The 22,384-nt window shown below is 39.4% G+C and overlaps 1 protein-coding gene across 2 annotated transcripts in view; it reads left to right on the top strand.

The window, feature by feature from the left end:
* Positions 1 to 22,384, top strand: part of SLC2A13 (solute carrier family 2 member 13) — a 169,381-nt gene that overhangs the window by 122,464 nt on the left and 24,533 nt on the right. For both annotated transcript variants that reach the window (XM_040594200.1, XM_040594199.1), the window contains exons 6-7: positions 2,203 to 2,323; positions 15,511 to 15,636. In XM_040594200.1, coding sequence (XP_040450134.1) covers positions 2,203 to 2,323; positions 15,511 to 15,636 — 247 coding nt within the window. The remainder of the gene's footprint in view (positions 1 to 2,202; positions 2,324 to 15,510; positions 15,637 to 22,384) is intronic.

The following is a 22,384-nucleotide window of genomic DNA, read 5'->3' as shown; positions in this document are numbered from 1 at the left end:
TTCTTCAAAGCTGTTAATTGAGAAACATGCAGGAATTTTGACAAGTGGAGTATCCATTTTATTGTGGTTTCATTTTTCTTCTTCAGAAATTGTCAGTTTGGAAGCATGGTGGTACTGGAACATTGGCCAATTTGTATCTCTTTTTGTAACAAGAGAGGATTTAAAATATCTTCAGGATATTTTCTTCTTTTTTTTTTTTTTTTTTTTAATATCAGCTAATGATGTACTGTAATTACATGGTTTTGTTCATCATAGAAAAACTTCCCACAGAATGAAAATATAGAATAAACTTAATTTGCCAAATTTATGTATTCAGTACTTTTCCAAAGGAATAAGACATTTTCAGAGGTACTGGAAGTGAGTGTTAGTGTATTTGGCTAACTTAAAAGGCAGACAAAGCGTATTTGGAATGAATATAAATAAGATTATAAGCCCTGTCTAAAGATATTTGCTGTCTGGTTTATGGCATTTTGAAAGTACAGCAAGTCTAGTGCGATATACAGCCTGCCCTGAAAACTGGGATTATCAAGGTACCTACTAGCCATACCAGTACAAAGACAAGTACAGAATAAATTGAAATCACATTTAATGGTGTGTGAGGTGCTTTCTCCACATGTAGCTTGTGATTGAGTTTAAGGTCTTAGCTGCCTTGTTCAGGTAAATGTGTGGTCCAGTCATCTGCAGTTCATGCATATTCATGCCTGTTAACCATGGCTGCTGCACAGGCACATTCATGAATAATTTTATTACACAGATCTTGTTACTGAAGATATTATTTATACCTCAGAAAAAGTTTTTCACATACTTGGTGGGTTTGCCTGCTAGGTAAACTCTTGCTTTTCTCTTTAAAAACACCATCAAACCCACCCCCAAACCTGCCAAAACATCCCCTCTGCCCTGCGCCCACCAAAAAAACCCCACCTCCCCCCAAAAAGCCAGGTAATGTGTCATTTCATAAAGATTACCAGAATGATATGTTAGGGGTTTTAAGGTGGTTGCATTTCTAAAGGTTCGCACAGATGCATTTCTGAGAAAATTGCTTACGTGCTTCTAACGCACACAGCAGAGGGATGATGAGGAGTATTTGGAATTGAACACGGTATCCTTCATTTGCCCTCAGCCATTAAGCTGTATCACTGCACTAATGCATACTGCCTTCCAACTGGGATGTGCTTTAGTGGTTTGTGAGTCTGCTTTCGTACGGTAAGGATAATGTTACTAGATCATCAGTAGCTAACTAGCTAATTAGTAAATAAAGTTATTACTAGTTCTGTATTTTCAGGTCAGGCTATACGTGTTATATGTGACCTCTCAAACAAAACATGCCACATAAATAGTGAGGATGGAAACAGGTACACAGGGTATTTTCTACAACATAGAACTCAATGCCTCATCAAGTAGCAAGATGTAAAGGTTTTATAAGTCTGAGTTTGAGCTACTTGCACTGGTGTCATGACTAGTGAAGTGTATCAATTTTCATTAAAATGATACAGCATGTTGTGTGTGCATGTGACAAATAAGGTAGGAAAACCGAGTTATGTTCTAGTAATGGCCTGTTGCAGAAAATGTGAACATTTTTTTGCCATCTTCCCTCTCATCATTTTGCCCAGCTCATACACAAGGAATTTTTGGGAGGAGACAGGAGCAAATAGATGGGAGGGGACTTCTTCCTGGCAAATGTTGTGTGTGCTCTTTGAAGCAAGATCAGAAATTGCCGTTGGGCTTTTTGGTGGCATTTTTGTGAAAAGCCAAATTTCTTTCCTTTCACAAAGGGAAGCAGAGTCAATGAAAAAGCTGATGCTGTTTTCTGTTTTACAGGAAAGCCTGCAAGTATGGGTGTGGGAGTGGGAAGAAGTGTGGTGATTTTGAAGTCACTATTAAGTTTTACCTTTACTGCATTTTTTTCTACACCAAAATACCTGTTTGTTAACGCATTCTTCAATTCCACACGTTAAAAAAAAAGTCTCAACCTATTCATTTGATATCTGGATATTAAACCTGATGCACTTTAGCATCTAAACTAATTTAAGATGTGGAGGTAGCAAAGGGTTTTTTTCTTAGGTTCTCATCACAACTCCTTAGTGAATGCTGTATGCATAGTAATGAGGTGCCTTGCTTTCCCAAGCATAGTTCAGTTCAATAGGGGATTATTTCATGCTCTCTGAAGAAAAATATCACATTGTTCTTTATCTGTATTTTTAGGTACCGCTGTAGCACTTATTATCCTAGCTTCGGGATTTTTGCTATCAGCTCAGGTCTCGCCAAGAATCACAATTAATCCACCAGATCCTTCACATCAAAATTCTACCTGCACAAAATACAGGTGAGATTTCATGATCATTCATCCAATCTTCTTGAAGATTGTTTCTGATGAGTTGAGTTTTCCAGCCTAGTGTGTCGTAGACAATTCGCGAAGTCTAGTACAAGGAACTAGACCAGATACCTCAGGTTAGAATCCTAACTTCCCTCTGTAGAGAAAATTTGACTCTTTGCTTAAATGCTCTGAATAATCCCATGGAGTTCCTTGGCTAAATAAGGTGGTTAAAGTGGCAAACTCCACACTTGAGATCTCCTCTGTTATATCACACCTGCTGCGATTTATAGTGGACACAAAGTTAGGAATATTTTAAAAGTAGTCTGCAAAAAAAATGCTTGCTGTTATTTGTCTACTTGCAGATTTGTCTTGTATAACATCTGTAAACACTTCAAGAAGATGTGTTGCTTGCCTTTTCTTTTCCTGAGTGGAAAAAAAAATAATCTTCCGATAATTACAGACCAAACAAATAAAAAGAAATGTGATTTTTTTGACCTTTTTTCCTATTGTAGGTAGAAAGATGCACTTTCATATGTAGTCATGGTTTCAAGTAACATTAATTCTAGGGTGTTAGGAAAGCGTCGTTTTCTCAATTTTGTAGTTTTAATTCACATATGAGTGCTCTTATTTAGCTGGCAGACTAGAAAATTCCCTATTGAGAGAAGACTAGTTAAGTGGCTAAAGAAATTCTTACTTATGTTCAAAATCAGTTTTACATGTGTTTGCAATAGAGAGAAATCTCAAGAAGTGTGCTTCTAGTTTCATTGCGATATTGGCTACAAGTTTCATGGCTTTTCATATGCCAGCACAGTGTCTTAGATGAGATTCTGAGGGTCTGAACATTTATAGACTCCTGGGGAGGGGGAAGAAGGTCTTCAAAAGAGTGTAAATAGATGCTAATAACTGCAACGTTAGATACTACCAGATATGAAGATCCCTGCATGCAAACCCCTATATTTTTACTTGTTTTCTACTGCAGAGTCAACTATACTTTGCAAATTTTGGAATGTGTCTATACAGCTTTTTCAAATGGCAAGTAATCTGGTTAAAAGAATCAAAGGGGGAAAGAGCTTCCAAATGCTCTCCTTTCAGAATAAGATAACATTGATAGCAGGATGTCAGAAGGATTTGCCTAGGACTTCAGTTAACTATTTGGAAAGGATGTCTGGAGAGAGCCAATGCACCGTTTACAGAACTCATTATTTGTTATCTAATAAAGCTAGATGATCATATAACCTCAAACAATATCAAATGTGCATAGAAGAAATATGTATGGCTGGTTCACCTTAAGAAGGAATCAAAAATTATTCAACACAGGCTTTGTTTTCCAGTTAACCACAGCTAGTCAGGAAGGAAATTCAGACTCACTGAGGCACGCTTAGCCTGCCCGTCTGGGCAAAAGCATGACAAGTTAAAAGTAGTTCTCATAAAGGCATGTTGTTTCATTAAGTATCGGAATATTTTTGATCTGTCGTGATTTCTGTTTCTGACATGAAGTGAGCAAAAGCGGATATGATAGAAATTCGAAGGATCTAGAAAAGAGCAATAGAAGAACAGAAATATTTTCATTTGAGAGTGTTTTGAAATAGAAGGAGCTCTCTTAGTTTAAAGATAGAAGTGAACATGTATGGGAGGATGTGAAATAATGAGCAATACATGAGAAAGCCTTAGGTGCTTCTATTTTAATCTTATACTATACCTTACTAAAAAGACACAGAAGCTAGGAGAATTGAAACTAACAAATGGAGGTAGTTGCCCACAAATCACAGAATTAGGCTACAACACCCGCTATTTAAAATTATTTTAAAATAATAGGGATTTATATGGTTAATAACAACTTTTGCACTTGTGTTTATTTGGGATATCAATATCTGGGCTTCAAAACATCACCAAACCCTGACCCTGCTAGAGACAAAGGTAGAATATTCCGTCAGCATCATGCATATGAGTGTCCATTATGGGAGGTGGTATCAGCCACTGATTCCATTCCAGGAAGCCTCAAAATTCTCAGGTGTCTTTAGCCGGGGTAGCAGTAAGTGCAAGAAATACTCTTTGCTTTTGGCAAGGATCAAGGTAAGAAAAACATTTTAAACATTTTGTCTCCAGTGATGTCTCCAGAAGGAGCCTAGTTTCAGCATGCCTTTCTGCCAAGCTCTTGTAGCTACACATAGAGAATATGTGTTAATGTGTTCCTTTATCTGAATTATTTCTGGAGGGGATGACATACAAGCACGTTATATTTGACTTGGAGCAGTGGCTGTTCAGGATATGACTATGTCTGCTTTCTGTGCACGTGGTCAGTAAGCTGAATGAGATCTAAAAAAATATTTTTGTCATGAGAAAGTAGATGGCGTTTTCACCATTCCAGTTGGGTTGGAAGAACTTTATAACGTGCTTGGCCTTGGAAGAAAGAGAAGGTGCGGACTGCAAACCAAAGAAAAGCTAAAGAGTGAGCTGTATGTTGTGGGGCTCACCTCTCTTATTTTTAGCCCTGGAGGTATTCCCCATGGCAGTTATGGAGCTGAGTCAGAGAGATCCTTAAATCTGAGGATTTGGAAGTAAAAGTCTACTCTGCATACTGCCAGCCCAGTATACTTTTTATGCTGCTTTAAGAATAATGGCATTAAAGGAGCTGTACAGATAGCAGCCACGTAGGATAGTGTATGTCACTGTAGGGATAGTTACAAATAAGATAGCAAGTCAAAGTAAAATGAAGTCATTTAATGGCAGTGATCTCCTGCCGTTTAATCCCTGTTTCCGTGTTTTAGCTGGCTTTGGTATAACTGCTGGTACCTCATATTGCTTAGCATTGTGTCTTGCAAGCCTTGAAGAGGTCTCAGAACGTTTTGGAAAAGGAAAAGACAGCAGGACTTCAGAAGATCAACACATAATGCCAGCTCCCTATAGCCATCATAATCACTTTTAGATACATGTGCCTACACAAATGCAACACATAGTCTCCTTCATCTGATGGTGATGCAGTGCTCTCTGAGGTGAGGTGCATTTAGTCAGCCTAAACCTGTCTGCAGCTTGGCTGTCTCAGAGGTATGGAGGTGTTTCCTAAATACAACTTGTATTTGTCTTTGCCAAAATGTATTTGTAAATTATAAAAACGTCAGTAATTTTATTTTTTTTTCTGACAGAAGTTTCACTGATACCGTGTGGAGTAAAAATACTTTTTATGTTTGCAAATCCATTGGGTTGGAGTAAGTGTGGGTGTCCGTTATGGAAGCCTTAGGCTGACCTACTGCAAACAGTCTGTTCGTTTGTTGTTCCCTCAGATCCATATTCCTCTGCACAGATTCATTCCTGCTGCTAGAATAACAATGCAGATAGAGCAGACTAGCAAAGAAAGAACAGTCACTGTCCTAATTCAAAAAAGCACCTAGGGCTTGAATACCATGTTTTGAAAGAGCCATGCCATGCAAACGGAGTTACAAGTCACCTGTAAGGTAACAAAACTGTAAAATAACAAACCTGTAAGATTACAAATCAGTAAGATACGCTGCAAATACAAAGTAAATTTTTTACATTTGGCGTAGAGATGTACAGTATCATAGTTGATCAACAGCCACAAAGTAATCCATAATTAAATGATAAAAACCTGAATGTGTCATCAGGACATCATGGAAATAACGCAAATCCAGCAGAACACACTGAACCCTGAAATTCACTTTGCCTCCTCGCAAATGGAAGTAGGTGGTTGTCTCAGTGAGGAAGGGCAAGATGAGCTTGTCTGTGTGCCGTTCTTAAATCAAACCTCATTTTCACACTCAGCCCATGTAAGATGGCATAGATTGTTGCAGTGTGACCACCCCTTTTCTTTGATCTTAATCTCTGCAGCAGCTCTGATCTGTTACTCATCATCAAGGCCACAGAGAAGTTCAGAGGTAAATTTAACAATGCAAAACAACACCATCCCGAGATTTTTCATCTTAGAAATTAAAAGAGGAGCTAGCCATTCCTGTTGTTAATCTGACTACTCAAAACTCTATAAACGTGTTCGCATTTTTACTGGGAACTTGGCTGGTTCTGGAAGGAGGTCGAGGTTGGGCATGTGCACTAGCTACCCTACCACCTTTCCCCAATCTTTGAAGAATCAAAGGTGTGACTGTCTCATTCTACTTTTCTCTGGGATGTTCATCCATTTCTGGAAAATTATCATTGTCCCGTTGCCTTGTGTTCTTGGTCTTTTTGTCTCATTCATGTGTCTGTCTCTCGTAATGCAACTTTTTGAGACTTGGTCAGCTGTAGAAGACATGACGTGCATTTCTTCTGCACAAACAATATTTTTCACCTCAGTAACTATATGAAAACAGTAATTTTTGTGTTAAGCTTAGGATAATCCTCCTATCCCATGGAAATGATACCTGTGCACAAGGACTTTCTCAGATTCCTTCCCGAGCTGATTGTCTTCAGAGTTTGATTAAAACAATACAGGCAGTGCCAGCTGTTCTGGGTACACAAGGGCTCCGTTGTTCATCTTTGAATTAGTCACTCTCACGTGGTTAATGTTCCTAAGCTCATTGTACAAATATACACCACTGAGATGAAGGCGCCAATATTTAGTAGCCTTACAGAGCAATTTTACAGAATAGCTAATAGGCAGAAATATGTATTTTATTTATAATTAATAAAATATAGCAAAAGTATATAATTGTGATCAGTCCTGAAAAACTCAGCTAACCTAGCAACTGAAGCTGGTTTTATTCTATTTAACAGCTTTAGGATACATATAGTAAGTATACTGGCTATTGTACTTTATTTTGTGAAGTCATTGACAAGCTGATATATCTGCAAACTAGATGTCGGTGGTCTTCATACTGTCACTGTATCATAGAAACAGTGATTTTTAAATGTGATTCTCACTTTCTGTTTCTAATGTCAAAATGACTGAGCTACTGGGCATTCTGGTAACTGAGAATAGCAATCATAAATATAGTAATGTTTCTGCTATTACGGTCAGAAAACTATGAGTATGTAAAGAGATAAACACATTTGAGAATACTTTTGCCAGCCCTTATGAAATGTAATTAAAAATCTGATAGACAGTTTATGTTCTAGAACTGTAAAATTACCTCAACAGGGTCTTGAACTTTTTAAAGTAGATAATAGAAGGATATATTGCTTGGTAATGATTTTTCACTTGCTGGCATGTTGTTCCTATCAATCAAAACTTATAATTCAATGTAAAATCATAAGAGATAGGAAAGAATATGTGAGTTCTTTGTAGGAAGCATCTTTAATGTGAATGAGGAAAAACTCATCTCATCAATTTAAACATAAAGATTTGAAGGGTGACTTACCTGAACTGTAAGGTCTGTGCGTATAATGCAGACCCTGTAACCACTGTTAACATTTCCACTTAACTTCATTTTTGAGTCAACTTCTGCATTACCAAGGAAACAAGTTGTTTTATTCATATAGTAACCCATCAACACTTCACGGCTCTGCTAATAGTTCTAAGAATTCACTGTTTAACAAAACCTGAAAAAATGCTCAGGGAATTATTTTTTTTAAACTTTTCAAAGTGAAGGTGTTATGCTTTATATGATCTGCAGGTTTTAGTCACACAAGGATGATTTTAATCAAGTTCGGACAGGGCTTGTATCTGATCTGCCTGGAAACTGGGAGTATAGTATCTATGTGTAGGGTCTCTTTGGTAGGCTAGTTTTAAAAGCAAAGTACTATACGGACACTGCCATTACGTTCAAAGTAAAGGCACATGTAAGTCAGTTGTTTCTGTGATTTATTATCTGTGTTGCTCAGTTCCAGGCATGAATCAGGAAGCTGTTGTGCTGGGAGCTATATAAATTCAGAAAAAGACAAGATCATCCAAGACAAGAGACAATTGACATCTATGTGCAAGTAGATCAGGACGCTTCTCATGTGATGTCAGCATCCCAGCACAGTCTGCTGACATGGTGCTTATAGTAGTAGTGGTGGAGCTGTGATGATCTAAGGAGTTGAGCAAAGCAGCAGTTTGTAGAGAGTAGTTTCTTTTATCGGACTACGATAGGTAGGAAAAATGGATGAGCCATCGAGGTCCTCTTCAGGTCTAAAGTGAAAGTAGCAAAGACCAAGATGCTGAAAACAGGTGCTCTGAGTTTATATAAAACTTACCGTTGCTTAGTTTAGGCATGTGAGTCATTGGAAAAGAGGGTTTAAGGAAAGTTCGAAGAGAGCTGATCTATTTATATGTCTAGCATATAAAGAAGAATAAGGTTTCAGTACTGGTCTGGAATTTTTACCTAGGAAGGAGTCACTGAAGAACAGTCTCAGTGGACTAGATGGAGCAGGAGCCTGATCTGAAGATGAAAAATGGTTGATCATATTTGAATGTAACTTTGATTTAGATCTGTTGGAGTAGCTGCGTGGTAATTTACAGAACTGTAGGTAGCATATGAGTACTGTGATTATAAATGGTAGCTTTTCTTTATGGACATCACTGAGTGGATACATGTGTTACCTAATTGACTGCCAGTAGACCTCAACAAATAAACTTCTCTCATTTGGTCTCCTTTAATAGCAGGAAAGTGCTCGTGAAGTCTGGGTGGGTTTTTCTCATTCTTTGTGAAATACTGTGTTTTCCGTGTCCCAGATATGACAGCTTGAAGTCGTGTCTTGTAGTTAGCCCACATTTTAACTATTTAAAGTATCCCCCATATTCTTAGCCAATGATATTGAATCAAAGTCTTGTAGTTAGCTGTTGGAAGCAACACAGGATTCATCAGAAGTGTAACAAAATGCTTGATTTCATGCCTGAGGTGCAATGAAGCATGCAAACATGCAGACAGCACGAGACCTCAGGTGCAAGCATCAGGCAGTTTTAAACAAGGTCCTAATAACTAACTGAAGTGAGTTTGTGTATAAGCAAGCAATTTGCAAAAAAAAAAAACCAACCGCAAAGCTCTTTAATCGTGTAGCTGGGTGAAAGCTAAATGCACCAATGTCCTCTCATGTCAACAGAGCTGATAAATCTACTGCAGTAGTTGTCCAACAGTACTTATATTTTTGTTGAATTCAATTTCTTGTTTGGATTCATCGGTTGCCTGCATCCCTTGCTGAGTCCAGTTGAATAAGCGTGACTGGTGATCCTCAGCCTGGCTGTCTTGGCCGTTTTCTTTCAGTTGGGGCCAGAGGAGGAGGCATTCTCTGGTTGTAGACAGGACAATACTAGCACAGAAGCAAGGAAGGCCTGATTCCCGTTTGTTGATTTTCTCTAAGGAGCTGGAAAGCACCTACTCCATATGCTAAGGGAGGTATAGGATTGTGTGCGTAACCAATCATGAGAGCAAAAGGTAAACCGTTTTTGTAGGTAGGATGGACGATCTCCCCCTGGCCCAGGGTCATGTCTCCAGTATGGCAAACAGCAAGGTGGAAAGAGTGGAGAGCAGCACAATCAAAGTGACATTCTTTTCCAGCCTGTGGTGATTTGCAGCTTATGTTCTCTTTGGGTGGTACGTGCTAATCCTCAGTAGATATTGCAAGACCCTCCTGTCCCTACATCGAGCCTTTCCTGCCTGAGGCATTTTTTATTTTTCCTACACTTCTATGAGGAAAACCTTTTCCAGGAACATGAATATTTGCAACATGTGGAGCAGAAGCACTGGGTTCAACAAGCTCACGAGGGTGGAATTTACTCTGTGGAGAAGACAGGACATGAGCAACATGTCTTGTATAGGGTATCTCAAGTCGGAAGAGACTCATAAGGTTCATCAAGTTCAACTTGCATGTTGAGTTTATCATATTTTCACATATAACTTACTGCTTCACATACATGGGCTGTATGTGCATCATACGCTCAGTGAAAATGATGAGTCCAAAACAAATGGGAAGCGTACATCCCCAATAAGTGCCTGTTGTGGATGTTTTTGATACTCCCAGTGGCTGTTAATGCTACCCATGTAGTAGAATATTGTGAAATCAGGTGTTACATTCTGGAAAAGAACTACACAGTCCATAATATGCTACCAAGCTCAGTTTGTGTTTCTATAACTGGATGATAGGGACATACTGCTACAGTTTTATAGTCAGATAACAGAATATGGAAGGCAAAACCAGAAGTTCTTTATAATGTGGCAAAAGTGGAAACTGATTCAGAAATTGAGGTTCAGCTCGAAAAAGACAACATAGTGTGACAGAAAGAGAAATGGCACCTGCAGAGCAAGGGCACTGAGCAGAGGTCTTTTACTGCTAAATCACTCACCAAGAAGTGGCAAGGTACAATTTGCAGCTCAAATTAAAAGGCTTCTGAGGATTGTAGGAAAATCATTATTTAGAAGGTCATTTTACAAATTTAAGGCACAAAATGTAATGACAAACCAAATGTAAGTATGAAGTATTCTAAGCAGTGTGGGAAAAGCAGAGGAAGAAGCAATTATGAACAACCTTTCATCTGGAGGGTCACTTTAGCAGGTCAGAGATTTTATTCAATCTCTTTAGAGACTGCACTACAGGCTTGTTAACTACGCTGTTGGAAAGAAAGAAAACAGTAATCTTGGTATCAAGAAAAATGTGTACAGCTAGCTAATTAATAATTTTTCTATATACTTTAATTCCTTTGTGGAAGAGCAGGGCGTTGTGATCTTTGTGATCAACCTGTAACCTCAGGGACCGTTAATCGGGCAGGCTGCTCCAGAGCAGAGCATTCTGAAAGCTGACAGTGCTGGGCCGGCAAGAAATTGCTAGCAAGTTGGAGTTAGTGCTGTCAGGCTTTCTAGGTGTCAGATATTCCGTCTGGTCAGCTGGCGAGGACATAAGAGCATGGAAGCCCTGACTGTGTTGGCAGAACGGAGTGAGGATTTGCAGGTTTGGGGATATCTGGTCTTGAAACGGGCCGTCAGTAAACATGCACTGACAATGAGGCAGGAACACAGAAATCCCATTTCATGGCAGTTCCCAGTAAGCTGAGAGGCCAGGCTACTGGGAAGCTTGTTCTATAGACTTCATAGCACTGAAGCTGCAAAGAAGCCGGGCATCTTTGGACTTCTGGAGCCTCACATTCCCGGTTGTTGTTATTCTGCTACATAGGCTGAAGCATCTGAATTCTAGATGCTCGCCTTTCTGTTGGGTTGCCTAGGAGCCCAGCTGGTAAGCAGGGAGGAAACTGGGCACATTATAAAACCTTTCTGCTGTAATGCTGTCTGCTTTCATCAAAATCAAATCATCTCTCTGAGGTATTTCAATCTTGAAGAGTTGTCAGTCTGATAGAGAACCATCCTGCCTGGGAATTTTCAACTGGCTCGTCACAGAGGAACCCGTTACCAAGGCACTGCCTCGTAACCTTAGCACGAAAATAAATATTTCATGATAAAGTACAAGCATATTTCCCATTTATAATTGGATGCAAATTTCCTTTCCTACATAGACACCCTGGAATATTCCGGTATAGAGCTTTCAAGACTGTAACTGATCTCTGCTGCAGATTTGATGAAGTATTAGTATCTTTATAGATACATACTGGCATCTATTTGGGTAGGGCTGAAAAGAAGGTACATTTAAGGACAGGAAGGAGATCTGTAGCAGATAGTTACATGTCAATAAGTATATTGAGCATTTCTTTTCCTATTATATTGTGTCTCCTTGGTTATTTACATCACTATGAACGTATGTAAGAATATGTGCTCAGTTTCAAATTGTTCAAATATTTTTGTTTAGCAAATACTAATGGGGCTAGAATGAAGAAGAGCATAAGCCTGAAACTACTATATATTTTATTTTCATTTTTTGAGAGATACTAAGAGTAAAAAGCCTCAGCACATGATTTTTTGTTTGTTTTTAAATGGCTTTTTTTTTAAAAAAAAGTCTTCCTTATTTCATACTGCATCTTCAGTGATCATCAGTCTGTTAACTGATACAGATTACTGTGTTAGAAAACGGTTTTAATGTGTATATGGTTTTTTTTAGAGGAAAAATGTTGATCTTCATCTTGAAAAAAGTGATGACTACCTCATCAAAGTCAACATAAAATTTTTTTATCGCTGATTAAACAGGGCACAGAAGAACGCTAGATGCTCTGAACAGCAACTACCCACCCTAAGTCTGCTGAGAGTTACATTTGAGAGAGCTTTAAGTCTTGTATGTTAAATTTCTGGGTTTCCCTTGACGCAAATTGGTCCTGTCTCTAAAACTTAAAGTCAAAGCTTGATAGTATGAACTCACTATATAGCTAATGACAGAAAAACCTAATGCAAAGGTAAAGGGTTTACAAATATTTGTCATTTAAGTTTTCAATGTGAAAGACACGCTTCAGAAAAGCTGTGGAAAATAATAATGTTAAATTAGTTAATCTTTTATGAGTAACTATAACCTCTAACATTTAGCATGACGTGAAATCAAGCAGCCTTTGTTATGCTGAATGCCAACTGGAAGACCAGTTGGACTTGATGATCTTAAAGGTCTTTGCCAACCTGAACGATTCTGTGATTCTCTGATATAAAATAAAGCCCAAGGAACAGCTGAGCTAACAGCCCTGTAGGCAGGCACTGGAAGCGATAATCAAATTTCTCAAGTCTTTCCTGGACTGCTGGTGGTGGGAGTGGGGCAGGTTAGTAAGATACGTTCTGCTTCCCAGTTGGCTGGTTACTGATACCCAACAAATAAGAGGTTATGTGGAGTTAACCGTAGACAATGTTCAGTTCTGTTACTCATCTCATGCACTGATTTTTGTGAGGACACTGAAGGAAATGACGAGGCATCCTGTCCCCATCCTGTTTGTCTGCTAGCACCACTACAAAGATGATGTTCATCAGTGTGTCTAATTGTCATTCTCTGCATTCCTGTGTCTTGCTGGTGCTGGCTATTTGACTGTGTTTCTGCTTGAAGTAAAACCCCAAAAGAATAAATCTAGAGAACCCTTGAACCCTGAAATTTTACAAAGAGAATTGTTGTCTGAAGACCGCTTTAATGTGTTAAATTCTGCACACGGTGTTCACATTGAATATAATTTACGCATGGTTGACTTAAAAATCCAGCGCTGCACTTGATAGCACATAGTATTTGGAAATGGCTGTGTTCTGTGCCAGGATGCCGTGGTGGATTTGCTAGCACCCTGGGTCTTTTTATAGATTGATGTTGTTAGCAAGTACTTTGATACGCAACGTAATTGGAGTGGAAGATGTTCTACTGTATGAAAATCATACATCAGCATCCAGTTTGATATCATAGGATTCTTTTCACTCAAAGATGCTGGGTTTTTTTGTTATTTTTAATGTTATTATTCGTGATTTAGAAAAATGTTTTTATTAATTTGCTGTCTTCTGTTCCTGTCAACTGTTTTGTTTGCTGCCCATTGCTGTTCTAATATGAATTAATAAAATGTAACTAAGTCTTGCTAATTTAATATTGGAATTATCCTTCCTTTCATAATTGATAATTACAGAGTTACAATTTTCTCATTTATCTTTGCAAAAGAGGGAATGTTTACTACAGTTAGATAATACGTGATTGACTTTACCTGAAAATTCTGTTTCACCTCCACTGTAAAAATGTTTTGTGTGGTTTATATCTCTATTAAGAACTGATTTAATGTAGCTTTCCTAGTATTAAAAAAAAAATGTTCAAACCAGAATTTGACCTATCAGTTAAGCAAGATGAAGTTGTATGTAAAATAGATTTATTTTCTAAAAAGTAGACGACACGGAAATTCTGAAGTAATTTCATAATTTAGAAAGAATATAATAACAAAAGTGCACACATTTCTGAAACTTTGGAGAAATAGAAACGTGCAAATGAAGACATTGTTTTTAAAACTTCCCCAACACAACTTTTTTTGCCAAGGACCTTATGAATTGACCTTATTGTAACTCTTTTAGAAACTTAAGAGTAAGAAGAGTTTGAGTGACTGGATTTTAAGCATGTGCTTTCAGACTTTTAAAACTGATATTATCAGCTTTACTGATTTAGTTTCTTGGAACTTTGTTATACAGTTGCTTTTATGTTTTCTCATAATGATATAGGAGTTTAAGCAGATTATTTCATCATTCACTAAGTCTTTGTTGTGATAAAGTTATACACTCAGAAAGGATTATTTCCTTGGATTTGTTGTTACAGGGATGTATGCTGAAGCTATTTTGGGCACCTTAATTATACGTTTCCGGATGTTACATTTTTAATTTTAATTTCAGATTTCCAGACTTGCTCCATGTTTTGCAGTTTCTTATCCTCCTATTTTAACTCCTAAAGATATCCCTTTAGACTGTATCAGGGGCTTTACTGGTGAGAATGCATCTCTGAATCTGAGATGGCTTCTGGGGAAGATAAACGTCTGGGCAGTTTAACCACAGTAGCAATGGCCTTGGGTTTGCAAGATCTGGGGAAGCTTGAGCTAGAAGCTTTCAGATAACTTGCACTGCACGGAGGGTTTTGGAATGCCTTCATAGCTCACATGCCTCCATCCCGCTCGGTTTGTTCTCAGGGGCAGGTTTTAGACTGACACCTAAGTGAAGTATCTGTGGGGCGCTTGATATCTAGGCTCCCAGCAGAGTCAGTGGGAAAGAGGTCAGTGCAACCAGTGCAGTCTAGAGAACAGTTTTACCGTGTAGTCGTTTGAAGAGCTTGCAAGGTTGCATTGAGGAAACTTTGTCTAAATGTAAGCATCTGGTGGTGTTTGAGGCTCCCAAGGAAATCAGAGACATCTGTGCAGAGCTGACAAGTGTGATGCGTGGTAATGATCTACAAGATCACTGCACACTCTGCAGCGAGAGGTGAAGGGCAGGTGGAATGTTGTTGGGCACTAGATACCTGCATGTGAATTGCCTCCGTTGACATATTGACTCTGTCCATTGAATGGGAAATCAGGTGCTGAGTTCCCACGTGGAGACGCGTGGTGTTGTGATCTCAGACTGACTCCCACATCTGTATGTGCCCAAATTCTTGTTTGATTATTAGGTATGATGTATTATTCCTTCTCTTCAACCCCGGTCTATCTTTTTTTAATCAAAATTCATCCCACAAGTTGAATTCTCCTACAGGCTGGTCAGGTGTCACTGGGAGATTTGCAGCTGGGCCACCAAAATGTGGTACAGAGGAAGGTGAAAGAGATCTGTATTAGTTTTCGGGCAGTTTCTATTATCTGTCTCCAACACTGATAACCTGACTACAGTGCATCCCAAGACTGATAAGGAGATACTGTTGGTTTTGACATGTACAAATGAGTAAAGTGTTGCTTAAGTGTTTATTTCTTTCTCTTTCAGCTATTGTAATGGATGTATGTTAGATCCAGATTGTGGTCTCTGCTACAAATTGAATAAATCAAGTGTTGTTGAGTCCTCCTGCATTCCTGTTGATAAAGATTCTACAATGAAAGCAGCTTGGGGCAGGTATGTCACTTCTCAAGATTTTCTGGTCTTGTGCTCTGTGGGCTGGTGTGTTTTATGCTATTGAAAACACTTTTGCTTTCACATAAAATATTACTCGTAGGATGCTGTGGAAGAAAAAAATAACTTGGCATTGTCAAAAAAAGGCTATTACGTTCTAACAGCTGTTCTAAATAAAAGCCTTGACCCTGATGTGTGCAGCCAGTTCGGTGTAGTCTGCCACTTAGAAAGTATGGCAAAAGTACACTAGCAATTAGGAAAACAGCTTTTACCTGAAGTCTTCATTCATTTGTGGTGGCATATTGCCTAGGTATACACTTAAAACCCTCTGCATTAATGTTCTTTTAAAATGCTTTAATTAAACCACACTTTCAATATTGGCCTACTAAAGAAACTGAGTTACTCAGCTGAATCATCTAAAATGATAAAAATCTGAAAATTTCACATTGTCAAAAGCATGTTTTGTGGCCACAGATTTCTGTGTTCCTGTGCTTAAAAGCAGCAGCATGCCTTATGTTGCAGTTAGGTTGTGTAATTGTGTGCGTTCGTGGATAAGTCCCAGTGCAACTGCAAAGTACATCACACCTCTTTTTGTTAACACAAAGATTTCCTGTGAAGTCACAGCAATGTTCAGGTTTTCTGAAGTATTGACTGTTCTTAAGGAATGGCTTTATGAGTTGGAACAGCATCCTGTAAAGGCTTTATTGATACTTTAATAATGATTAGGGCTTGAGTTAGAGATTAAGATGGCTCAGTGCCACAAGGGAATTATATAATTACTGCTGATAAAATGTATAGTTACTACTGAGAAAACCTCCTCGCTGTAATTCTTCTGTGCCACCAGCATGCTGTAAACATACCTGCGAAACAGGCATTCATGTGGTGGTTTGGGCTTTTTGATATTTATTTTTTTTTTAATTTTCCTGTGTATTTCTCAGAAGTTAAAACCAAGTGCCTTGGTGGCAGTGAGTCATTTTGGACAGAGGTTGGAAGCTATGAAAAAAATCTAATTCTAGAATCATTAATTTTAAATTATTCTAAAATTACCCTCCTTTTGATTTCAGTACTGTTAGAATGTTGTGCCTAGTAGTTCGTTCCAGATGTGGAGCAGGGTAGTTTACATTCTTTATAATCCTAATTTAAAAGCACTGTGATCATTTTGGGGCTGTTATTCTTTATTAATAAATAATCATGCAAACTGCAAAATCTCATCCCTCTTGCTTGTTCTGTGACTGTCTTCAATGATATGCATCATACCTTGCATGTTACCTAATATCCTGACGTGCTCTGCAGCACTTGAACGCTCCTGTTTGTAAGGTAACAGATCTCAGCATGCCAAGTCAACATTCATTTCATATATACTGTAGTTTTAAGTAACATGTCTGTGGTTAGCAAAATGGTACTAGCATGCACAAAGACATAAATGGCAACATAAACTTGTTATGAATAGTTGATAGATAAAATCAAACTTTATTTATTAGGCAGTGTTATTGTATAACAGAGTAAATGTGAGCATCAGGGATCCTTTTATATTCCTGGTTCACTCTCACATAGCACTCCTTGCTGTATAGCCCATTGGAGCAAGTTAGATAGGACAGAAGGAGTATTTCCTTTTCATATTGCAAAATACAGTATTTCCATATTGTACAATAATTCCATAGCATAAGGACCCTGTTCAAAATCTTTCAAGAGAAGAACAAAACAATTTTAAAATTGTTATATTGGTAGTTGCCAGAGTGAAAGTCCTGCCTTAAGATGGAAAACCAATAAAATATTCAAATTTCTTTTTCCAAAGATAGTATGTTCATCCAAATTTCTAGTGTTTATTTCATTAATTTCTAATCTTGCCTCCACCTGGGTCTTTATAGTCAGGCAGTTTTCTAAAAGCTGGTCCTTCAAGCTGTGAAATGTCAGGTGGCATCTTCTGTGCCCTCCCAGCTCTGTGGAACGGGCAAGTGTTTCTCCTCCTCCTCCTCCTCCTCCTCCCAGATAGGTGAATTTCTGCATGCTGGCCAGAGGGAATACCCATAGATTTTGGCTTCCAAGGGTTCACATTCAGATACCCACCCCCAGCTCTGCCTCCTCAAATCCTGAATCTGCTTTACAGCAAAATCAGTCCTACAAAGCCGTAGGATTTCCCTGCCAAGCGAGAAGATGACTGCGGTGAGAACGGCGTAGTTACATCCCCGGCTGTGTCCCTGAGCAGCAGGAGTTGTCTGTACCTTTCTGGCAGCCCAGGGAGAACAAGTGCCTCAGACAAACCAGCAGCGCTGGTGAAGAAATTATGTCCACGCTGATCCTTGAAATTGCAGCCCTTCGTTTCAGTTACTTTGTCACAAGCTAGACGTAAAGTGGCAGTTATTCTAAAAATACGTGGCATTTTTATGGTCAGAAACTGGTTTAATAATTCGAAAGATGATTTTGTGATCTGTGGACAGCTGATAACCGTTAATTATCACGTGCGGCCTCTTTGTAACTCCTGTGTATTCTGATGGCTTCATGCCATCCGGTATTGGCTGAATGAGTTTAAGTGGCTTAAAACCTCCAAGGTTACACTGGCCTCATATGGCAAATTTATTTTGCCATTCATTTTGCTCAGGAGAGAAGGAAGATCTGAGCTATTCGTTTGGGATTTGTTGGACCTTAGTTTGCCTGTCAGCCAAAGCAGCAGCTCTGGCTAGCCTGCCTGACGCAGCAGGTTCAGAGAAACAGCTTCTGCTGGACTCGGACTGATGATGCTGTGCAGAGCATTTCACTGCTGCTGCGATCCATTCTGCTCATGATTTTCCTGCTGGGAAGCTGGGAGCTGCAGCCACGGAGAGGTGCCTATGGTCACATCACACAATGTGTGCACAGCCACGTAGCTTTGCAGCCATCTTAACCCCAACCATCCTGACATTCGCGCAGGGGCTTATCTGTTCCTGATGCGTAACCTACCAGCAAGGTAAGAGGTGCTTAGAGGCACCAACAGAGAAGACCTCGTTATATTCTTTTAAAGCTCTCTGCAGCCACACAGGCTGACATAGAAAAGCCTCCTGTTTATATATTTATAGCTTTGCACTGTTCTTCATAGTTGATCCCAAGGTACTTCGATAACACTGAGGGAACAGGCAATGTTTTGACTGTTATCACGAAATACTGTAACATATTTTTATTTGCAAGAAGTTTCCCCGGTGCCAGCCTGGTGTACTAGACACTGCCTCTATGTGTATTGTTAATCATATTTATTCAGTTATGTTCTACATTGAGAAGTTCTGGGGAGGGGAGGGAAGAGAGCAGAGATTTCAGTCTCCTGTGACTGCCAGCAAGGCTGTTTATGTTGCTGCTGTTGTCATAGAAACCTAGGGAGACAATTAGAGCATCCAAACGTTTTTCAAGAAGAATATAGCATTTTGGCTTTTTTGAACATAGGGAACTCGGTGGCCCTCAGGGAGGGAGGGAGCGTAAGAATAAATCTGAACAAGTCCGAGTCAGGCCTTGAAGCAGCATGGGTAATACACAGCGGGTACACTTGTAAGATTGTGCATGTAAGACAAAGAATAGAGATTTATTTTTTATTATTTAATCAGTTACATAAGCCTGACTGGTGTTGGAATATAACACAGAGAGGAGCGTCTCGCCCAGGACAGCAGTACAGGCAGGTGCTTTGCTGCCCTTGGTATTACCGCAGCAGTTAACAAAACTGTTGACAAGCAAACCCTGCCGCCTCCGGCTCTGCCAGGGGCATGCCAAGGGCGGTTTCAAGACAGTGAGCAAGAATATTCTTATGTTGCAATAAAAGAAGAGCTGTGTCTTCTCTGTCAGTGCAGCCTGAGGGTTCTGTGTTGGGACTCTCTTCTGCAAGGTTTAGGGAAGTTTTGCATTGAGCAATAGCACAGAAAGGCTTGCAGTTCTGTTCTCTTCATGAACATTGATTGTAAAGTCCCCGAAGCTGATAAAGGGCGTTATCTTGCTTTTGCAGATGAGGATGCAATGGGAGGGTTCCGGTATGCAGCTCAGGTGGCATGACAGAGGTTACGGGCAGAGGCTGTCTCTGATGGACTCCACTGAATGTGGAGGTGATCCGTGGTTTCAGAGTGCAAACTGAAATCAACTTTTTTCCCCACAAGTGCAATTATTCCCACAGTCCTCTCAGAAACTTTGAAACTTCTTCCCATGTAATTGCAATAACCCTAAAGGCCAGCCAAGAATGCTCTAGAAGTAACTTTAAATTGCATTAATATTATTACAGTTGAAAGAATAACCACACAAGGAAAGGAGCTGCTAATAGTGCCTTGACACGACATTAACCTTGACATGAGTATGTTGTCAAGAGCACAGCAGGCCCATGACTCTGAGCTAAAAGGCTCTCATAAGCGGCTCTGAGCGATTTCCCTCTGGAGAGAAAGATGTTGACTTTATACAGTAAACAATTATGAAGAAATAATAACATCATCTGCAGATCAGAGACAAGCCTAGAAGCCATCCTGTCCACAAAATTAGCTGGTAGGTCTCCACAGTCCCCAAAGGAGGAGGATTGGGAACAGAAATCTATAAAGGGAGGGGAGCTGAGTGATTTGCTTTCTTCAGCCATTTTTATTAACTTTGTTAGAGGAACATCTCCCTGCCATGGGAGTTTAATGCTTCGTGGAGAATCCTGCTTTCCCCAATATAAAGAAGCATTTCCCTCTCTAAGGGCATTTAGTGCAAAAGGGCAGTGCCAGAAGAGCTCTGTGTTTGGGAAGCTTGTTGTTTTCCTCTGGCCTGTGCTCTCCTAAGCTCACTCCTTCCATGTAAAATTAATATCACATTTACAGATGTTCGGCAATGCTGTTAGGTGTCACTGTGTGCCTGTTGCTCATGGACGTCAGTTTGCTGAGGAATTTAACTGTATCTCGGAAGCCTTTTCTGGGGAAAAGTGGGTTTAAATTACCTGGGTAATGTAAGGAAGCAGGTCAGGCAGGCAGTCAAAGCATGGTTCCCAGCTTCAGGAGAGTTTCCACTGCAGAAATGTGCCTAATGACTTGGCATTTGAGCCTGGACACTAACTAGATGCCAGTGGTTAAAAAAAAAAAAAAAACACAAACAAAACATGGGAGCTCGTTAGCTGGATTCTCAGACAACAGCCTGGTTTATGTCCAGTGGGGAACATGCCAGTGTCTGCCACAGCCTCAGGAGTATTCTGGGGAGCTTTACATTCATACAGTGTTGCCTGTTGTCTAATGCATACCAGATGAGACTGTTAAAATGATTGGAATACTTTCTCTTTGTAGCGACATTAGATTTTTCTAGAAATGTCAGGTTCCTTTTGCTGCTTGTGAATAAAGACAGACATAAATAAGTTCATTAACTTTGTTTTGCTAGTCACTGTCTTTTGCAATGTGACAAGTACATTTGTAAAAGTTGCTGTGTCTGCTTTACTGACGCCAAAAAAATGTATGTACGTATTCACACATTTAAGGACTGAGAATCCATTTTCAGTACGTGGTGGGGAATGGGTATACAGACCTTCCCTGTTACCACAGAAGGGCTAGCACCACAGCAGCCTTCCAGGAATGAAGCACTCCTCTGTCTGGGGGCAGACATTGCTTGTTTTGTCACGCATTAAGTATCGGTAGAAGATTTTATTGCTGAAATGGTGGTTTGGAATCTTTGTACAAGGGCCTGCAGTGAAAAGTGCTGCTTAACTCAACAGCAGTTAGAGGAGAAACTAGTGTTTATTTTACCAAGTCTTCAGATCAGCAGATGCAGATTATACAAAGGATTATGCTTCTCACAGTTGCCAAGTGGAAAGGTAGTAGAGGGAGTAAATGATTCAGGAAAGTAGCAGGATCTACAGATTATTTACATCTGCATGTATATCGGCAGCACTCAGAAGAGCTGCGATTATAACCAGTACTCTTAGAGAAATTCCGTTCTGGGCAATATGCTATATGTTTACTAAATTGAAATATTCATCACTTCAGTAGGAACCAGAATATAGAAAACCCCCTCTCCTGTCCGGGATCATCTAGGAAAGAAACCCCAAACGTATGTGGTTTCGAATAGAGTTACATTTTGATTTATTATCTTCACCACTACCACGAGGTATGGAAACCTGGAGCAGCTGGGTGGCAGGATGGAAAGCTGTTTGGCCTATTTGGTTAGGATTGTGTACTTCAGCATAATAATATCCAATATACATTAGTGAGCTGTGCAAAAAGAGAAACGAAGAAAAGATCTGAAACTGTTTGCAGTCTTTGTCAGCCTAAGCTAAGGCACGAGGTCTTTTCTGGGAGGAGCTATTAGTGTAATCGCAGTCTAACGGCTGCGCGTACTGGTGCGATTCTGGAGAGCTAGGGAGGTAGAAGAGGAACTTAAGAAATCTCGTATGCATATTTTAATGCCATCTCTGCTAACTGGTAAGAGCAAATAGGAAGAAGAAAAGGATACAGTGATGCAGAATATTGTGTCCTCAATCGTAGATGAAGCCTTTGTTATTGGTGAGGCAGGAGCAGGTTGAGAAATAGGTGCAATTTTAATGTTCTGATCCTTTCAGCCACTCCTCCTGCTCAAATCTTCAAGGCATCACGTTTTTCAGTTCTTTTAAAAGGAAATTATTTTGTGATGGGCCTCATAACCATAGTAAGATCTCCTTAAGCGTTTAAAAATACGGTAAAATCTATGTATGTACTTAAATTATTTACATTGAGGGTGGAATTTTGTTGATCTTTAGCAGAAGATATGGTCTCTTCATTACTTTTTTAAATGTTCAGGGGGGAAGCCCTTTTTA

This window comes from Falco naumanni, chromosome 5 (assembly GCF_017639655.2).
Source record: "Falco naumanni isolate bFalNau1 chromosome 5, bFalNau1.pat, whole genome shotgun sequence".
Classification (NCBI taxonomy): Eukaryota; Metazoa; Chordata; class Aves; order Falconiformes; family Falconidae; genus Falco; species Falco naumanni.
Note: the sequence above shows the minus strand (reverse complement) of the source record. Positions and strands in the feature narration are given on the sequence as shown.